The 19,757-nt window shown below is 31.3% G+C and overlaps 2 protein-coding genes and 2 long non-coding RNA genes across 6 annotated transcripts; 1 reads left to right on the top strand and 3 right to left on the bottom strand.

Moving 5' to 3' along the window:
• Nucleotides 1–1,684: 1,684 nt before the first annotated feature.
• On the bottom strand, nucleotides 1,685–5,180 carry LOC130512525 (uncharacterized). 3 transcript variants are annotated; one of them, XR_008946077.1, is made up of 5 exons: nucleotides 3,385–5,180; nucleotides 3,136–3,254; nucleotides 2,665–2,794; nucleotides 2,197–2,274; nucleotides 1,685–2,077 (listed from the first exon to the last, which is right to left on the bottom strand). It is a non-coding gene; the product is annotated as an uncharacterized LOC130512525 (long non-coding RNA). The 3 variants fall into 3 exon arrangements; XR_008946076.1 differs by having other exon boundaries at nucleotides 2,197–2,305; XR_008946075.1 differs by having other exon boundaries at nucleotides 2,197–2,794.
• Nucleotides 5,181–5,681: 501 nt separating this feature from the next.
• On the bottom strand, nucleotides 5,682–7,744 carry LOC108860037 (desiccation-related protein PCC13-62-like). Its single transcript, XM_018633946.2, has 4 exons — nucleotides 7,564–7,744; nucleotides 7,096–7,429; nucleotides 6,702–6,927; nucleotides 5,682–6,248 (listed from the first exon to the last, which is right to left on the bottom strand). Exons 1-4 carry the CDS (start codon nucleotides 7,607–7,609, stop codon nucleotides 5,877–5,879), a joined length of 978 nt encoding a protein of 325 aa, XP_018489448.2. The 5' UTR covers nucleotides 7,610–7,744; the 3' UTR covers nucleotides 5,682–5,876.
• A 3,858-nt stretch (nucleotides 7,745–11,602) lies between these two features.
• LOC130512838 (uncharacterized) lies at nucleotides 11,603–12,153 on the bottom strand. Its single transcript, XR_008946444.1, has 2 exons — nucleotides 11,975–12,153; nucleotides 11,603–11,869 (listed from the first exon to the last, which is right to left on the bottom strand). It is a non-coding gene; the product is annotated as an uncharacterized LOC130512838 (long non-coding RNA).
• A 3,191-nt stretch (nucleotides 12,154–15,344) lies between these two features.
• Nucleotides 15,345–17,835, top strand: LOC108860570 (gibberellin 2-beta-dioxygenase 4). The gene is made up of 3 exons (XM_018634435.2): nucleotides 15,345–15,712; nucleotides 16,947–17,313; nucleotides 17,419–17,835. The coding sequence occupies exons 1-3, from the start codon at nucleotides 15,366–15,368 to the stop codon at nucleotides 17,680–17,682; spliced, it is 978 nt and encodes a 325-aa protein (XP_018489937.1). The 5' UTR covers nucleotides 15,345–15,365; the 3' UTR covers nucleotides 17,683–17,835.
• Nucleotides 17,836–19,757: the final 1,922 nt, after the last annotated feature.

Raw genomic sequence — 19,757 nt, forward strand, 5'->3', positions numbered from 1 at the left:
CTACTTTTATCTTCCACTAGATTCGATCTCCGCGCTACGCGCGGATAAATGTTGAAATTGTTAAGTTTTAGATCATTATTTTTGAATTTTGTCTGGGATTGGAATATTCTATTTCACACAATTATTTGAAATTTGGTAGTTATTAAGTGCATGTAACAAAAAAAAAGAGTAAAAGGTTTGCATATAGTAACGTAAATAATGTAAGAAAAAATTAAATATTCTGAAAAATAAAGTCTGTGATGTGATCTATAGTAAAAAAATTATTATACGCCCGAGTTTATTTCATAAATTTTTAATTCATTTTAAAATATTATTTATATTTAAATATGTAATATATATATTGGAAACTCTGGAAAATATAAATTATTAAAAAGAAGTTTCACATCTTAGAATTTAAAACGTAAATAATAATAAAAGTGCATATTACATTATTTGAAATATTATTACAGTAAATTTAGTTAAAACTCCAATAATTTAAAATTTTGATTTCTTAACTATTTTGTTCAACTCTATCTGATTCGTATTGTATAATTAGTGAGTAAGAGTTAAGTTCTTCCCAACAAAATCAATCTCTCTAGAAATACACATGAAAAATAAAATTGTTGAATTTTCTTACAATTTCAAAAGTGTTAGATCTAATAATTTTATCATCTTGATAAAAGGTAAACAATTGATTTATTGAACATTTTCAGAAATTTCATAAATGTTGTTAGAGGTAACTGGTAAGTGCTCTGAGTATTTTTACTGTTCTTTTATTTTTACAAACATTTTGATTTATCAATTACTTTTTTAAGAAAATAATTTTAAACTACAGCCCAAAAGTTAAATTAGGAAATATATTGGTTTTGGAAATCATTTTTAAAATATATATACATATAGTATTTTCAAAATAATTAATATAAATTTACCTCAATCTAATCTAAAGTCACAAAAAAAACTTACAACATACATTCTAAATTAAAACAACTAAAGTCACATCCTCTACCAATCCGACATAGATGTTACTCTACTTAGAAGATTCCGGTAAAACGGAACCGAAATAGAAAAAATGATTTGAATTTGGTAATACCTAATAAACCGAATGAATGTTAATTTAAGAAATAATGGTATCTGAATATGGTTCAGCATAAAACCGATAAAACCTAATAAATCAAAGAAACCAATTAAATAAAATATGTTAGTATACTACTATACTTATATACGAAATTTATAATAAATTAATAATATATACATGCAAACACTGATTTTATCAATTCTTTTATTTGTTCTAAGTTTAAAAATTCTCATTTTCATTAAATTAAATAAAATATATTTTCATTGGTACATATTTATGCTAAAATATAGTTATTTAATACTATTATGATATTAATAGTTTTCTTATTTATATTTTTAATAGTAAAAATGAAAAAAATATAAAAACGAATAAACCAAAAATCGTTAGTATATAAACCAAACTAAACCGAATTAGATATGATATTAATATGGTAGCTTATTTTTATAAACCGAAATGCCAAAAACCAAAAAGAAAACGAACTGACATGTGGATTGAACACCGTTACTCTATCTAAATGAATGTAAGCCGTGTTTGTGAATTTTTCTTTTGTTGTGGTCATTGATTTCGAAGATTTGCATTGTAGAAAGATGACGAACTTTGCTTTAGAAACCAATCACAATTAATAGGAAAAACATCAAAAGATTGACTAATCGCCAAAAGCTAAAGTGAGACAAACGTGGGTGGCCTAAATGGCCAACACCTTAATTACATAGCATAAAGTTAAAGAAATGATATTAACTAAATGAAAGGTTTGAATCTTTCACATAAACATTTGAAAATGGAGTAAGAAACTCTGAACTTTTACCACTGATTTGATTCATAACAAATCAGATAAAGTGAATACAAAATATTCAAAATTTAAGGTTTTTAGTTCTCCGGAATAACCCTTAAAAATGATGATGGAGGTGGTTCCGCTCTGAGCTGGGTATTTTTGACCTTTGAGAAACAACCCACTACTTGTAAGGGACTGATGTCTCCAGCCACACACCTTTGAAGGAAAATTAATTTTGAATGACGTCACACCTGAGTGTTTGCCAAATACAATTATAAATTACCTTAAACCCATTCACAATGACATGTATATGCTGTGTGGATATTATGTTGAAAAGGAAAAAAAAAGTTGTTGATAAGAAGAGATTGACCTTCATTCTAGATAGATGTTTCTTCACTTTGCTTCACAGCCTCTACATGGACAGTGAAGACACGCTAAGAACAACCACCTGTTTTTCCAATACAAACACACAACAAAGTCTACTTCACATTATCTACTTTTCCAGCATTTTAAACATATAATAATTTAAAATTTTAGGTTGTTGACCATCTTCTCTCAATCACAACTTGAGAAAAAAAAAACTCATCAGTTTCATTACTTCTAGCCCTTATCTCTTCCTCTGATAAAAACCCATCACCTCCTCTGTTGCCAGCATTTGACCAATCATTAAAAGGCTGAACCAAGTGTTGGTTTTACAAAAGTCTTATCTAATGTCTCAGTATCTAAGCCAAAGCCAAATGTTTTTCATCTTTCAATCTTTTTGTTCCAGTAAAATTAAATCTTTCAATCTTCTTATCTAATGTCTCAGTATCTAAGCCAAAGAGTAAATGTAACCTACCTCCCTGTACCTCGCAAGGTACAGCTTTAAGGGTTCCAAGTAATTCTCGAAATCTAATGTTGACATTGCCCACAACAAATCCCCACCATTCACAGTTTTCCATTTCTCTTTCTGGCACTTGTCACTGGCTCTGAATTAATCAGAAATTTAAAACTTGAAAATCAGATAAAAAAGTAAAGACTTTCTAAGCTACAAATTAACCTACTAATCTAAATTCAAAAGAAAAAAAAAATATGTGTTACAGAAGCAATTAAAGAGAAGAAACAACATGCTCCCTGGTAATGAAGCTGATGAACTCAGAGACGCATTCCTGGACTGGAACTTAGATTATTAACTATGTTTATAAAAAAAATTGTAACAGATCAAACACGACCACTGAGTAAAAATTCATGCTTTCACAATTTTGTTCTTTAGTTCACAAGCAGAAGAGACCAAACAGTCCAATGAAAGTGTAAACGATTAATACTTTACCTGTGACATCAAAGATTTAGTCGCATGTATGGTATTTGGCGTCTCTGTTTCTCCATCCTCTTGTTGCGGCCTAGATCCGCCATTGTTGATGGTATGCTTCCTACGTCAGCATCACGAGCCTGAGATCAAAGCAAACATGTGAAATAGAGTGGCGGCTGTTGAATATATGACAGAAGAGCCAACGATAAATCAAGGCACGTACTCTGTACTGACAAAAACAAAAGAAACAGTCTTTAGTATCAATCTCACCTTAACTGTCTCTCTCTCTTCAGTTTCTCTCTCCTTTGTCCTTCAGCAGCTTCAAGCGACAGAGAGTGAATGAAATTACAGTCGTTAGCCAACAGGGAAAAAGCGACATGTGTTTACAAAAGGTTTCCATGGCATGCTCTGCCTCTCCAAGCTCTCTGTCTCTTCTCTCTTCTCTCATCCTCTGATTCACTTCATATTCTGGCATACGCGGCGATGCTATGGCATCTATCTTCTCTTCATTTCCTTATCTGGAACGGTATTCACTCACACTCGAGGTTTAGAATGTCTATCTCCTGCTCTGCCTCTCCAAGCTCTTTGTCTCTTCTCTCATCCACCGATTCTCTTTAGATACATGATGAATTTGGTGGGGCACACAAATCTGGAGAAGTCTTCATCTCTCTTTATATAAAAAATGGACAAAAAAAGTTGTGCTAAGAGATAATTAACGTGGCCATCTGAGACAGAACTTTGAATTTAGATTGTAATACAGCCCTGCTGATTACTTAGCACTCTATCTAACACTAAATGAAAAGAGATATGAAAGGTAAATGAGTGAAGAAAATATGTTTAGGCAATGTCTGGCACATGATTGCATAAGTATTATATTATATAATAAGATAGTACGTGAAAACATACCTACTATATCAGCTTCCTTAGTGTCTCATATTCATCCAAAGAGTTATAGTTCGTCAGAAATAAATAGACAGCTAGACATAAGCACTTCTATTGTACATAGCACAATCAGAATTGAGAACAGCCTGTGACAAACACATAATCATCCTTGCACGACAAATGGAAAACTGAGTTGAAAAAATTAGAATTGCTATTCTCTGTTGACACAATGGGTTTTGAATGGAGTTTCTCTTATGGTTTTCCTTTATTCATGGGAAGCTCGTTCCTATTTCCGCAAAGGAGAACCATCATTAGAAGTCTTCCATCCCTCTCATTCAGTAGAGCATCGATCTTGTAACTGCTAAGAAAAAACAACTAAGGTGAAAATTCACAGCAACAAAAAAGATTAAAATCCAAAAAAGAAAAGCTTACTTGTACAATGTGTTTCAGAGACAAAGAAAGCTTTAGATGCCGAATGTGTAAATATCAATCAAAGAATCTGCCAGCTAAGTCATTTCCAATTGAGTGTCTTCAGAACTGAAGCCCTTGTTAGACACAGCGATTTGAGAATCAATAATTGATTTTTATTGTTTATTTTAAATGAAATGCAAGCCATATGAATTATGATACAAACACGAAGATGAACAGATATCACCGACAAACAATTTCCGTGACTTGTGAAAACAGTATAGGGTTATATGTTAATCAGTAAAAGATCATACCTGCTTGTTGCAGAGCAGCAGTTCCAAGCCAACCATGATGCCCCCTGTTTCTTGACTCCCAGAAGTGGATTAAACTGATGCGTAACTCCGTGTCGGAGAGGCCTGGTGTGATGGTGTTGAAAAATAGAGCCGCCGGAGACTTGGCTAGAGATTTTGTATTTCATTTGGAAGATTCATATGTTGAGATTCAGGGGACTTCCCATTTGATCTCATCGCCATGGATTGAGGTTATAGCAGTTCTAGGGTTTTGATTTGTACACAGAAAGAAGATCAATATATAAAGAAGGGAGAAAAGGGAGATGAAACGAAATCATAAAGAAGAAATTGATTGATCAAATTAAAGAGGAGTTTTGATTGTGTAGAAATAGATCGATCAAAACTCAGTCGGAGAAGACGAAAAGGTAGAGGAATAGATCCTCGTGACTTCCGTCGTCGCGTTGCCTTTTTTAGAATTCATAAGAAGCCCACACCTAAGCCTAAATATTGAAATCATCTGATGTGGCAAAACTAAACCCTCTGATTGGATGATTTAAATGTCTTACGTGGACACCTTCGCAAGGCTTGTTATTCTCCTTTTAATAGTGTTTGATTTGAAAGAGAAAAACCAGCTACTATTTTGATTTGGAATAAAAAAGATCCTCAATTTAGATCTTTTGGCTATTTAAAGCATTAACTTTCGCTTCAAAGAATGAATGAAGAGGAATAATGCATTTTTTAATGTTTCTAACAAATTTTACTATTTACAAAGAGTAGTTCTTTTTTTTCATTCCTTCGTATTCTTTTTATTGTAAAAAATTAAAGAATAAATTTGTTTTCTCATTATTCCTATAATTTTATTCCTATCCATTATTTTTTTATTTATTCCTTGTATTCCTGAAATGATTGTCATTCAGACCCCAAGTTTTCACTGAAATCTTATTTAAATCTTAAGCTTTCATTGACAAAGCTCAATTTAGGGAGATAGACAAGAAGAGTGGAGATCTCATAGGCAAACTGTTTTCTTACTTATTACATTGTTCAATGCGAAAGTTCATCCCTCACATCATTTATTACATAAAATTATTTTACTTAAGTCCCTATAAAACCCAAAAACCCGACAACCTACAAAGGAAACTAAACTCCAGCTAACACTATACCTCATCCCCAACGACACCATTGTTAATCCAAATAAGATTTAGCAATTTCTCCATCAGCTCCTTTAGGGTAAAATCCACCAGGGGTACGTTCATCTCCACTTCCATACACAATCCGTAGAATTTCCTCCGGAGTGCGATCAAACGCAAGCGACATCTCGTCACCCGCCAATACATTTCCAGCCACTTGTCCCTCAGCACCCATGGCTTTATGCACAACCAACCCCTCATCTTTCACACCCATTTTCCCCAATTTGTTCCTCAGATCCGAGATCCTATCCGTAAAAGCTGCAACAGAGACACCATAAGGATGGACTATGTGTTTGGCCTTTGCATATAACATTGTTCTTATCACCGCGTCCTGGCCTGATTCTACTCCCAAAAGTCCGGCTACTAACTGCAAAACGTTTGCGTAATTAACATTAAAAATATATATAATGTGCAAATTTTCAGAATTTCATCTGAAAATAATTGATAAAATGAAAAAAAAACTCATCACTACTTGTAACAACCCGGTTACATTACTCATTTCTCTCCAATTTACGATTTTGAATATATTAAATATTTAAAAAAATATTTGATGAAACTTTAGACATCACGAAACTGTACGAGCTTTATGCTTTATCAAAAAAAAGAGAAGCTTTTTTACGAGCTTTATTATCTACATAAATCAATGAAATTCAACATTATCTGATATTGATGTGATGAAACGTAATGATGTTAGAAACTATAATTTCTTCTTTTCGCAATATGGAACTTTTAAAAAAAATTTACATAGAAACCCTAAATTTCTGGTTGTAAGATGAGATTTTACATGTACCACTAGAAAAGAGTAGTTTAGTTTTGTTACCTTCCTTGACGCGGGACATTTCAGTTTCGGGTTTGCGCCAACGTAGCCGGTGAGACCAACATAAGGGACCAAATATGAAGCAATGAGGTAATTGTAAGAGTTGGCATAAGGATCAAATGGTGGCACAAATTTTCGTCCGAATGCATCATCCATCACTTTCGCAAATGATTTTTTACTTAAATCAAGAAGTGGCCGTGCAAATCCTCTCACCGTTTTCTTGATTGCCCTGTGATTTTTAAAAAAAATTTACTTCTATATATTATTAGAAGAAAAAAATATTTTACCTACATAATACCTATAAATAATTAAATATCGATTTACAAGAATCTCATATGATCACAAGGTTCACAAAACTAAACTGTATACAAACTTTGAACTCAAAGAAACAGTTTACCTCAAGTGGCCAACCTCTTGCCAAGCAAATTGCAAAACAATATCTCTTGTCAAACGATCGAGATTAGCTATCTGAGCTCCAATAGGACTTGGCCCTCCCATCGTTAAATTTGGTGCGACTTTATCAAGACCAAACCCTAATGCTCCGAACAAGAAAAACTCAGCTTCAAGATACTCCAAATTCAACGGAAACTCCAATAATTTTCTGTCTTGATCGGTACAGTTCGTCTTTTCCAAGGGGCAACTCATAACCTGAAGATGACGAGTGTTGAAGAAGAACAACACCATCACTATTGAAACCAACAAGCTTCTTCTCTCTTCTGTGATTCTCATTTCTACAAAAGAAAAGTTTTCGTTTTCTTATATTCGTTTCTGATTTACGTGTTTCTGGTTTTGGATGTGATTTCTTTATTTATAGGGCTTAAGATTTAAGATTTGAGTGAAGAGCAGAAAAAGTCTACTGTGTTGCCGGTACTCCGGAGAGGATTTCGCGGATACTCCCACGTTGCTTTCATTCAGCTGGAGGAGTGCCACGTGGAGTTTTGACATCTTCAGTTACTATTTGGAGGACACATCTTTGGATCTTGAGGAATATATGGAGAAGTTTTTGTCTTTTTGAGTTTATTTGATAAGGGTTAGGTTCATTTCGTTTTTTGTTCGGGGGGGGGGGGGGGGGGGAGAGAGTACCTGATCCTCCGAACTAAAATCTAAACCGAAATAGCAAAATATTCGAACGGATATTAAGTTAGGAAAGATTGGATATCTAGACCCGAAACGGTATCCGAAAACCAACCCCTAATTAAACAAACTAACATTTACTAGAAACAAATACAGATACCAGTAAATACAACAGCAGTCTTAAAGAGAAGAGACAGGGAATGGAAGTAACTTAGATTCCCACCGGAGACAAAGGTAGTTTCGGTTCCTGCTTCTTACAGAATTAACCGATCAAGCCACAAAGGTCCTTCAGACGCAACATATGATTGTGAACGAGCCCCTGTGACCACACTCTCTGCAATAGCTGTTGCTACTCTGTTTTCTTTTTTTATCAGACATAGCGTATAGGCCATTCCTCAAAGCGGTGAGTTGGAAAAAAAATGTCATTACTCAAAGCGGTGAGTTTGAAAAAAAACCTATTTCAACCTTAACTTATATGTCATGCATATTCTTTTCAAAACTTTGAAGTAATGAGTATTCCATATCAAATTACATAAAAACTCAAAAATATTATATAAACTTTAAACATTGTGCATTTTACTTTTCCAACTTTATAGCAGTACATATTTTATAGCGAACTAAAAAAAATTCAAAAATATTACATTGACTTTCAAAATTGTACTTATATATTGACAGTTAGAGGTGTTATTCATCCATTAATTTATCAAACAACATTATTTTTTTTGATAAATTCTATAAAATTTAAAATTTAAAAATATTATACAAGTTCTCAAAATCGTGTTATATTGACCGTCAAAAATATTAAGCATCAGTTAATTTATCAAAATGACGTCATTTTGGACAAATTATATCAAATAAAATTCATTTTTTTGGAACGTTCGAATTTGTGTACAAGTAAGATCATATTAATTGCTAGATCAACTTTATAAATTTGTAAACATTAACTGATGTTTTAAGTTTTAGTTTAATCAAATAAATGTTATCAGTTTTTTTATTTTTTTAGTTTTATCAAATAAATATATAATTGTTTAAGTTTTTAAATTTAAATTTAAAATTAACTAATTATTTATAATTTACATATTTACTTTATAGTATTACTAAAAACTGAAATATATTGTAAAATTTTAGAATTTTGTGTTGTTTTGCCTTTAAAGAGGCAAACGACATTGTTTTGATAAATTCTTTAAAATTTAAAATTTAGAAATACTACATAAATTCTTAAAATCGTGTTTATATATATTTACCGTCAAAAATATTAGTCATCCGTAATTTATCAAAATAACGTCATTTTGGATAAATTATGTAAAGTTAAAAGATTAATATATAAATTCGATTTTGAGAGTTTATATAGTATTTAAAATTTTTAAATTTTACATCAATTATCAAAACAACGTCGTTTGATAAATTAATGGTTGAATAACACCTTTGACGGAGAATATATATATAAGCATGATTTTGAGAAAATTCATCTAGTATTTTTGAACTTTTGTATAGTTTTGTATGAAATATGCAGTACTATAAAATTCGACAAATAGATACAATGGATAAATTTCAGACTGAAATAGGCATTTTTCCTGTTTGAGTTGCAGTGGGTTTGTTGATTACAAAGTTTTTTGATCGCACATTATTAAAAGGGAACAGTTTCCTTTTTAAATGAAAAATGGAGCGGAGACTGATGCTTATTCATTGTTGGCTTCCAATCTGTCGCCAAAGAAGATCGTTTCTTTAACAGGTCATGCTTGATAACATCGTTGACATAATCTAAAGTTTTGTTTTTGTTTGAGTTTTTTCTTAATTGTGTATTGAGTAAAGCATTTAGGTTTTCATGGGCAATGACTTGTGTTTTGTTTGACTCTTGGCTGCAGGGTGTCCAAATGGAAGTGTGATTGAGTTGCGGAGGCCATTCACGTGCAGCGGTTCAGGAGGTTGTGCTTGCTGGGGTCTTGGGAGGAACGTAATGCTTGTCTTGTCTCTTTTCGTTGTTCTCCGTTTATGGTTTCATTTACTTTGGAACTGTTTTACTTGTTTGACGAAATTTTTTCCTTATAAAATTTTCGAAAGTTGTTTTACGGAAGACTATTTTATAAAACTCATCATTTCTCGTAAAAGTCTTTTGAATGAAAAATTTTCCGGATAATCTTTGTCTGGACAGAAACCCGCTTAATTATTCTCGGTAAAAATATATAGAGTTTGTTTCTCATATCATTTTTTGAGTAAGTACGGCATATGCAGGATTATTACCTCGACATTTTCAACTCATTCTTGTAAATGATATGATTTTGGAGGATTCTAGCCACCGATTTTGTTCTAAAGATTACTGTGGATTACTTCTTGCCATATTCGAAAAACGTAGGCACTTTAAATAAAATCTGTAAACAATTGCCTTGTGTTTATCTTCGAGTTACTTTCCACCTTTTTAAATGTTTTTTTGCTTTTCAGTTTTACGAATTTATATCTACATCAACGAGTTCGTAATGTGTCAGTCAGTTTGATATTTTTTCGTTTATCATTCAGATTTTTTTTTTTGTAATCTTATCATTCAGAAATTTATCGATCAGGTTAATCATAATTCATAGCATATTCAAACTATAGCAACTGGACTATATATGAGAATTTTAAATTAATTCGAGTCAGTGGAGCTATCCATAAAAGCCTGGCTACGAAAGCTGAACCAGTTTATAATATAAATGTGCCTTTTGGGTGATCAACAAATTTGTGTATATGTTAGAACCATGTTCCATAAATGGGAATATACCACTGGTTCCCATTAACTTGATCCGACCAAATTCAAAGACAGCTATTTTTTATTTTATTTGAATTTGACTTTTTGAGTTATGGTTTATTGAAAACATAACCAAATTATAGTCTCAAGAACCCCACAAATAAAAAATGTCGTATAAAGGAATAAACTTTCCATAAATGTTTACTTTTCAGTGAGTTGTAAATCATTCAGTATTTTGTTGGGAATTATGTAGAGAATATTAAGCCGGTCGGTTAGTATATAATCTCACGTAGGTTGTCTGTTATTTATTCAACTAAAGCAAAGTATAATATTCCCGGAAAGTAATTAAAACGTGTTTATGTGTATTATCTAATTGAATAGTGAAGAGGTCAACTTCTTTTGCAAATTGCGAATTTGCGGTTCTACTTTAGCCTAGAAGTCTTCGTTGAGATGAATATCCCGAGGAATACAAATTAATAAATGTTAAAGAAGTTTACAACGAATATTTGGAGAATAGAACTATTCATACTTAAATAATCTTAGAGTGTGATGTGATATAATTAGTAAAATGTTACTCTAAACTAATTTTTAAATAAACTATTGCAACACCATTCTATTTTTCAAAAAAAAATCTATTACTCTAAAAATAGTTTGTTTCAAAAAAGAACATTCATTTTCACTTTTTCCCCCAACCAACACTACAAAAAAAGAGTTGTTTAGCATCATTTATTTATAATTTTTGCATTAGTTATAAATGATGTAAAAAGATTTTGCATCACTTAAATAAATGACTCTGAAAGTGGTGATGCAAATAATTTGCATCAATTTATTAATAAATGATGTAAAAATACTAAATATTTACATCAATTATGATAAGTGATGTCATTATATATCAATTGTAAAAAATGATTTTAAAAACTACATCAGTTTTTTATAAATGATGTTAGTATTGACATCAATTAAAATAACTGATTGGAACTATTTATATCATTTATTAATAATTTAATTTAATATCAAAATTTAAATGATTTTGTAATTATATAATTGTTAATTATTAATTAAGAATATTATCATCATTTGTACCTAAATAACGTTTTGCAATATATAATTGAAGAAAATATTTTTTCTTTAACATTTTTATATTTCTATTGAAAATATAACTAAAAAGAAAAAAGTACATGCCTACAAGAAAATACAAGATGAATTTAAAAGAGAAAATGATTACAATAGTTAAACAACATTTGAGATCCTTCAGTTCTTCTTTATTTCTTGTTCATTGTAGAATTTTCCATCGATTGATATAAAATAGACTTCTATGCTTCTTCCATTTTTGAATCAACGTCATCTCCTTCTATATTTCCAGATGCTCTTGACCCTAGCAACAAAGAATGCTTAAACCATAAACAATTTTATTTTAAAGAAACTTGTATTCTTTTGAAAGAATGAGAACCATGGAAAAAAGAAAAGAAAAGAAAGGTACTTCTCAAAAATTTCAATCAGATTCGACTTATGATTAGAAAAATCCAGTTTCCTTTGAGTTCTCATAAGAAGAAACAAATACACATGTTTTAAATTGATAAAGAAAGTTTAAGAAGCTGAAAGAAAAAAAGATGAAGATGAAGATTTTGATCGAAGAGAAGTAGCTTTTGTTAAGGTTAATAAGAGATGCTAACGTTTTATTTGGGATTGTAGTAGTGGTTCCCTTTTTGTAGGGATTATAACTGGTCACCTAAAGAATTTTACTGTATTAAATAATATATGTATTAATAACTTGCTAAATTATTTCATCGATGTAAATTATATATCAGATATTTTAATTGATGTCAGTTAAGATAAATTAACATCACATCCATAAAAACGATGTTAAAGAGTAATTTACCTATATATGTTTTTGTTAGCATCAGTTTTTATTGATATAAATTATATATCATTTTAATAAGTGATGTTAACCAAGAAAATAATTGTATCAATTGTTTGAATTGATATAAATCTATATAACAATATCAGTTGTGTTTAAATGATGCAAATTCATATAAAATTATATCATTTTATTGAATTGATGTTAATTTAATTAATAAAAACATCAATTGTTCTAACTGATTTAAGAATTAGATATATTTGTATCATTTCTCAGTAAGTAATTTGAAATTATATCATTTATTTTTGTGATGCAATTTAAGTGATACACTTCAATGATTATTTTGTAGTGCAAGTGAAATAACACTAGCTATTTTATTCTAAAACTAGTAAAATTAACAAAAATGAGTAACTTTTTCCTCCACTTTAAATAAGTGAAAACATTTACACCAAATTCGTATAATTTCTTTTCTCCTTTTTCCACTTTATTTGTTCACCATTTTACTCTAGAGAAAATGGTGTGTGAATTTTGTTTAAACATGTTGGAACGATCTGACATGAAATCGTATTGTCAATGTAAGACCTTAACTAGGGGTGCATTTGATGCATTAGACATTTCCAATTGATTACTCTATTTTTTTTAAAAAAAATAGAATAACTTAATAGTAGAGTTATGAAGTATATTTAACTAGAAGTTTTAAGTGATTTGTAATGATAAATTCATTGTCATTCAAACATAGATTTTAAAATTCATTTTAAATAAATTTTAAAATCTGCTGTTATTGAATTTGACATTTTATAAAATAATTTGAAATCCACTTTTATTAAATGTACTTTAAGTTGTAGAGTTTTAAAACTTTCAAGTGATTTTAGATTGAATACATCCTCTTTTGTGATATTCTATTTCGTAGTCAAAAAATAGAGCGATGAAAAAACAGGTATTCTATTTATAAAATAAACTAATATATTGCTCTATGATATAGTAAAAAGATTAAATAAGACTGTAACACTTTTATTTTAATCTCTATTTTATAGTGAAAAATAGAATGGTATTAAGAAATCTACATTAGTGCATATATGTATATACTAATACACATGCAACCACAAAAGATATAATAAATTTCATTTTTTTTTGTTGGGCTCAACATCACATTCATTCATCCAATTCAAAGGTATACACAATTTGACTTCGGCCGAACTTAATCCAATATAGTGATGTAGTCTAATATCACTTTAAATTACTAAAGATGGATCCAACACTAACCGGCCATCACTACATATTTTAGCACACCAAGAAGAAAGAATACCCAAGACCCGAAGTGAATTCTTTCTCTTAGACCCTTAAATTCGAGCTCATGATACGACAAAAGTTACAAACACAATGAACCATAAACTTAGAAAGATAACATTGAACTTGACTAAACTATTGGTCCCTGAAGACCAAAACGGAGTACTTGTCTCAATAATCTCAACACCGGAGGCGCAAAATCGGTTAGGTTTATACTAACCGGGTTCACTGCTTCGGTCCTGGCCTAAAATGGATAGAGTGTCCAACTGAACTGCAGGCTTCAACAATGGACAAGAAGCTGTATAGAAAATCCACGCTTCCAGAGTTGTGGGTATCAAACCACCAATAAAACCTTGAAGAATTTTTCAACACTGGGATGTAAAAACCCTTTCATGACCAGACCCTGGGTTGACTCCTTCGGTTAACCACTCCATCATCGACGTCCTTAATTCATTTTATCCACGAGAACCAAGAGACATTAAAACTCTGTTCACTGACTTTCGAGTTCTATGGAAGAGGAGGTGTCACACCAAATCAAGCACCTTCACCAGTAAAGATTTTCCAGAGATTTTAAAAGTAGAAAACTAGATTTGACTCATGCTTAGCCTTAAAAAATCGACTCTCATCTTTTCCGCTGTTTCGTGGGCCTCACCGTTATTTTAGTGAAAACAAGAACCTGAGAACATTATGATGCAAAGTGAACCTCTGGTAGAGTCCCATAGACCCAATGTAACTTGCATATTACCACAAATAAGACATTGAGGAAGAGAGGGAAAGGAAAATAAGAGGAGTAGAGAAATGGGGAAGAGCCTCATGTGCCAAAAAGAGCCGACCATAGATAAGGTAGATCAGAAATTATAGAAAAAAGTTAGAGCTTTTTGATTTTAAAGAGAGAAAGAGTTATACATGATTCAGCTTATTTAACGAATTTTTTTTTGCATCAGGTACCAAATCGTGTCCGGTAATTTTGTTTAGTAAATCGGTGAAAATCATCAAAACTGATTCGTGTAGCAAAGCAAAAAAATAAATAAATAAAGTTACATAAAAGTTGAAAAGAAAAAAGTTACATGAAGTCTTACACTAATTCCATTGGTAAGAACCCACATGCATGGGTTTCTCGAAACAGCAAAATATGATTTTTTAATTAGATTGAGTTAAATTTAATTTTGTTTTCAACAATTCAACCAATACCAATGTCACATTTGGACAGTAAACTTTTAGTGGAGTTTTCATAATCTCTTAACTAAGAACTTTTCCTTAGGTGCTCTAATGTAATAGCAAGTATGAAGGGTGCTTGATTTGGCAATGCATTGCTATGGTCAAGCTCTTGTTTCTGCTCTCCTTTTTTTTTTGTAACACGTTTCTGCTCTCCTAGTTAGCTCTATGTTTTAATGTTAGTTTCTGCCACTAGTAGCTGTGTAAATTCTGTTTAATTTGAAAATTGGTATAAAATATTAACATTTTTACCAAAAAAAAAAGTATGAAGGATGCGATAATACTTCAACAAAGCAGCAGCATTTCTCTTTTATCTTTAATTATCAACCTTATATATTTATAAGATTCGACCAATAAAATTATTAACCCATTGGTGCCTAATACATGCACGTGATAACCATTTTTGGTCGCGAAAATTCTCTCTCTTGTGTATATAAATATATCCACGCATACACATACCTACACTAATTCTTCGTTATCATCTTTCTCAATAAAATCACTCTCTCTAAAAATGGTGAAAGGGTCCCAGAAAATCGTGGCCGTAGATAAAGGCATACCAATAATAGACATGTCGCAGGAGAGATCACGAGTGTCGATGCAGATAGTCAAAGCCTGCGAGACTCTCGGCTTCTTCAAGGTGGTCAACCACGGCTTTGACCGAACCATCATCTCAAGGATGGAGCAGGAGTCCATTAACTTCTTCTCTAAACCGGTTCACGAAAAGAAATCGGTTGAATCTGTTAACCAGGCATTTCGTTATGGCTTTAGGGACATCGGGCTCAACGGTGACTCTGGTGAGGTCGAGTACTTGCTGTTTCATACCAACGACCCCGCCTTTCGCTCTAAGCCGTCCATCCGGTACGTATACTGTAATCTTATTTATAAGTTATACGGTTCAAGAGTTTTTTTTTTTTGTAACTTAGGCTTACGGTTCAAGAGTTCGAATCTCAAGTAAACCTAAAATCATATATACGACCATTAATATACGGTATCATATTGCATAGTTGAATCTTAAATATATAAAGGATGACTGCATGTTTATCTATTATGAACCTTTGAAAACATATATGTGACAAACTTACTTATTTATTATGTTTTTTATATAATAAGTGTAGACAAGAAGCATTCTATGTTAATTATATTTAGATGAATATCGTATATACATAAATTTGATTTAGTTCATTTATGTATATGAGGAAAGTTACCTTATATTCCTTTGTTTTATATCAATTTTAATTTTAATTTTTAATTTTTTCATTATAAACGTTATTTTATATTTTCAAAATAAATATTAAATATTTTTAGTTTTTCTTCTCAATTTTAATTTCATTAATTAACAAAAAACAATCTATTCAATAGAAGTTTAACAGAAAATTTATTCATTTTTAGTTCATGCGTAAAATTCTTAAACAAAATTTATAATAAAACAAAGGAAACATTAATTTTATTGATACTATAAACTTTAAGCAGACAACTCATCTTTTTAGTTGAGTTAGGTATAGGTTTGTTTTTCATTTATTTATTTTTGGGATTTAATCAAATACTGGAGTAAGGTAGACTAATCGAGACTCAGTCTGTCTAGTAACAGTGTATGGATAATAATTGTGTATCTACTATTTTTTTTTTTGATAAATGTATCTACTAATTTACATGATACATGTAGCATATATATATATCGAACTATTAGAAAATACATCTAATTTTACCTCACATTTCTGGTAGTATCTAAAATACATATAATTACCATGTTTGAAAAAGACTGTTGAATTTTCAAATAATTAATATATGTTTTTTTTTAAACACAAATGATTAATATATGTTCATGCACATTTTTCATCAGTGTTGGTCAAACATAACTCAACAGATTTTCATTACCATTCTTTTTTTTTTGGAAATCATGTTAGATTTTTTCTTTGCCATTCTTGTTTATTTAATTTTCAAAAAAAAATTGTTCATCTATACCCAACAAAAAAGAACTCTTTCTGAAAGTAGAAACATTAAGATTTCTGATTTATTTTGCTTATAATTCTATTATTAACAAAAAAAAAATGATAGCAAATAATGATATGTGACGTATGACATGTTTCGACAGCTCGGCAGTGAATTGTTACATAGAAGCAGTTAGGCAGTTGGCTCATGAGATATTAGAACTGACGGCTGAGGGACTTGGGGTCCCACCTCACACCTTCAGTAGGTTGATCAGCTCCGTTGATAGTGACTCCATTCTGAGGGTGAATCACTATCCAGCGTCCGATCAGTTTTTCGGTGGAGCCACACTCTCTGATAAATCTGTGTCACTGACCAGGGTTGGCTTCGGAGAACACACCGACCCGCAGATCTTAACAGTCCTTAGATCTAACGGTGTAGGAGGCCTCCAAGTGTCCAACACAGATGGCATGTGGGTCCCTGTCTCCCCTGACCCCTCAGCTTTCTGCGTCAATGTAGGAGACTTGTTACAGGTCGGTGTCTTTTAAGTTTTCTCTAATTCCTTCCTTTTTATTTTGGTCACAACATTTATTATTGTTTATAAAAGAAAAATTATACGGTCGTTGTTTTTTTAAAAGGTGATGACGAACGGAAGATTTATAAGTGTACGGCATAGAGCGTTGACTTACGGAAAGGAAAGCAGGCTCTCGACATCATACTTTGCTGGACCGCCCCTCCAAGCAAAGATTGGGCCACTACAGGCGATGGTTACGACAGTGAATCAACCACGATTATACCAAACGTTTACTTGGAGCGAATACAAAAAACTGGCATACTCTCTACGTCTCGAAGATAGTCGTTTAGACATGTTTCGTACATGTACGGGTCTAGATGATCCTTAGAAGTTTTTGTAATAACAATTTGTGTGTTGAGGGGTTCTTTTCTAAAATACCTTCCAAGTCTAAAGTAAAAGGAGGCATATTAGATTTGTGTAACTAGAACTAGGAGGTGATAAGTTTTATATGGTTTGTAGTCTCTGTGTTACGTTAACTCAAGGAAGTACTAAACTATGTTTTTCTATTAGATTAACTGGGTTTTGTTGGAGATGGATTGCGTTTTTTGACAAAATTATTTGAACTCGCTCCAATTAAGAAGAGAGACAGCAAAAGCTACAAATCATATAGATAAAGTTACGAAACACAAAATGTGATTTTTCGTGTACAAATTGTGGAAAAAAATCCACGAATTTGATATGAAGAAATAATTAACTACAATTTACCACGGTTTTTGATACGAAACTTTCAAGGTAAGATAGTACTTATATTGTATGTGATAGCATTAGCATGCGAGATTAGGTAATCTTCACACTCGAGATCTTGAACACATAATAGCATGATATGTCATTCAGTCATCCGGAGTGTGAAGTATTCATCTTAGGAAACATTTTAAGAATGTGTTTCCAACATCTGAAACTATTTATGAAAAGTCTTTTGACTTATTTATTTTGATGTGTGAACATCTCCATGTGTTTTCAGGAGTATTTTTGACGTTTATAGATGAAAAATCCTATTATACATGGATTACATTGCTCCCCTCTAAAGATAAAGTGCTAGAGATTTTTATGAACTTCCATGAGTATGTTACTAACCATTTCAAAGCTAATGTGAAGTTATTATAACCAGCTACTCTTATACTTCACAACATAAAGGTGTTGCTGAGAAGAATATTAATAAACATCTAATTGAAGTTGTAAGATCCGTGATGTTTCATACCAATGTCCCAAAACAGTTTTGGAGTGATGTTATGCTTTCTGTGTGCTACCTCATTAACAAGATACATACTAAAATCCTGAATAAACTGTCTCTTCTGAAGTACTGAACCAGAAAAAACCTCAGATAGACCACTTGCGTGTGGATGGATGTTTTTGTTTTGTGTTTATCCAAGAGGAAGAGAGAACCAAGTTGGATGCAAAAAGCACTAAAGCTATGTTCATTGGTTATCCCATAACTCTCAGAAAGGGTATAAATGCTATAGTCTATCAACAAAAAAGATTTTGATATCCAGAGATGTAAAGTTTGTGGAGTCAAAAGGGTTTTATAAAGAAAATAAGTGGAGTGAACTAAATGATCTCTCTTAAACCCCATCAAAGAAGGAAACAAATCTCAAGAATATTTTGGAGAGATATGGGATTAACATGTCCCAAGATCAGAAACCACAAAGGGAAACACATAATACTCAAGTTGAAGAATCTGAAAGAATATCCCTTCCTGATCATGAGGCGGAAAATGAACTTGAATCAGGAGTGCAACAAAAACACAAGATGATTCATGAAAACATAATCAAGATGAGACACAAGTAGAAAATTCTGATCAAAGCGGTGAGCTCTAAGCAAAAGGTATATGTTAACATGTTATAAACTACTCTGACAGTAAACAAACCATAACAAGACTTTATTTTAATAATTATATTTATATTGATATTAAGGATAATTAATAAATGAATATTATAAATTTTAGTGATAATAACTATTTATTTTATGATTTTAATGGCTTATAGCATAGTCAATTTCTTTGATTGATAATCGGTTAGAGATTATTACAAACTAAAAATTATGGTGTTGAAATTTTATTGTATCCTATTTATGTTCCTTTTCTACATCACTTTTTATTCTAATGCTTTGTGATTTAGACATTATTTGTAAGGTTGGAATGTTCGACTTTTAAAAGTTCTCATGGAAAAATGAAAATTTTCAACAATGTTAGAATCAGTTATTTGTGTGATAGCATATGATTTATTTTGCATTTAGTTTTATATTATGTTATTTTTGTAACATGATGATAATTTCAATTTTAACCATTTAGTGATTTGTGTTTAACATGTATGTTGTTGTCTGAGTTTTCAAAGCAAATATGAATGAGAAATTGGTGTCATTGTCCTCAAACGGGACCAATATTAGTGGTATACCCTCTCATGTTAT

The sequence above is a fragment of the Raphanus sativus genome, chromosome 5 (genome assembly GCF_000801105.2).
Source record: "Raphanus sativus cultivar WK10039 chromosome 5, ASM80110v3, whole genome shotgun sequence".
NCBI lineage: Eukaryota > Viridiplantae > Streptophyta > Magnoliopsida > Brassicales > Brassicaceae > Raphanus > Raphanus sativus.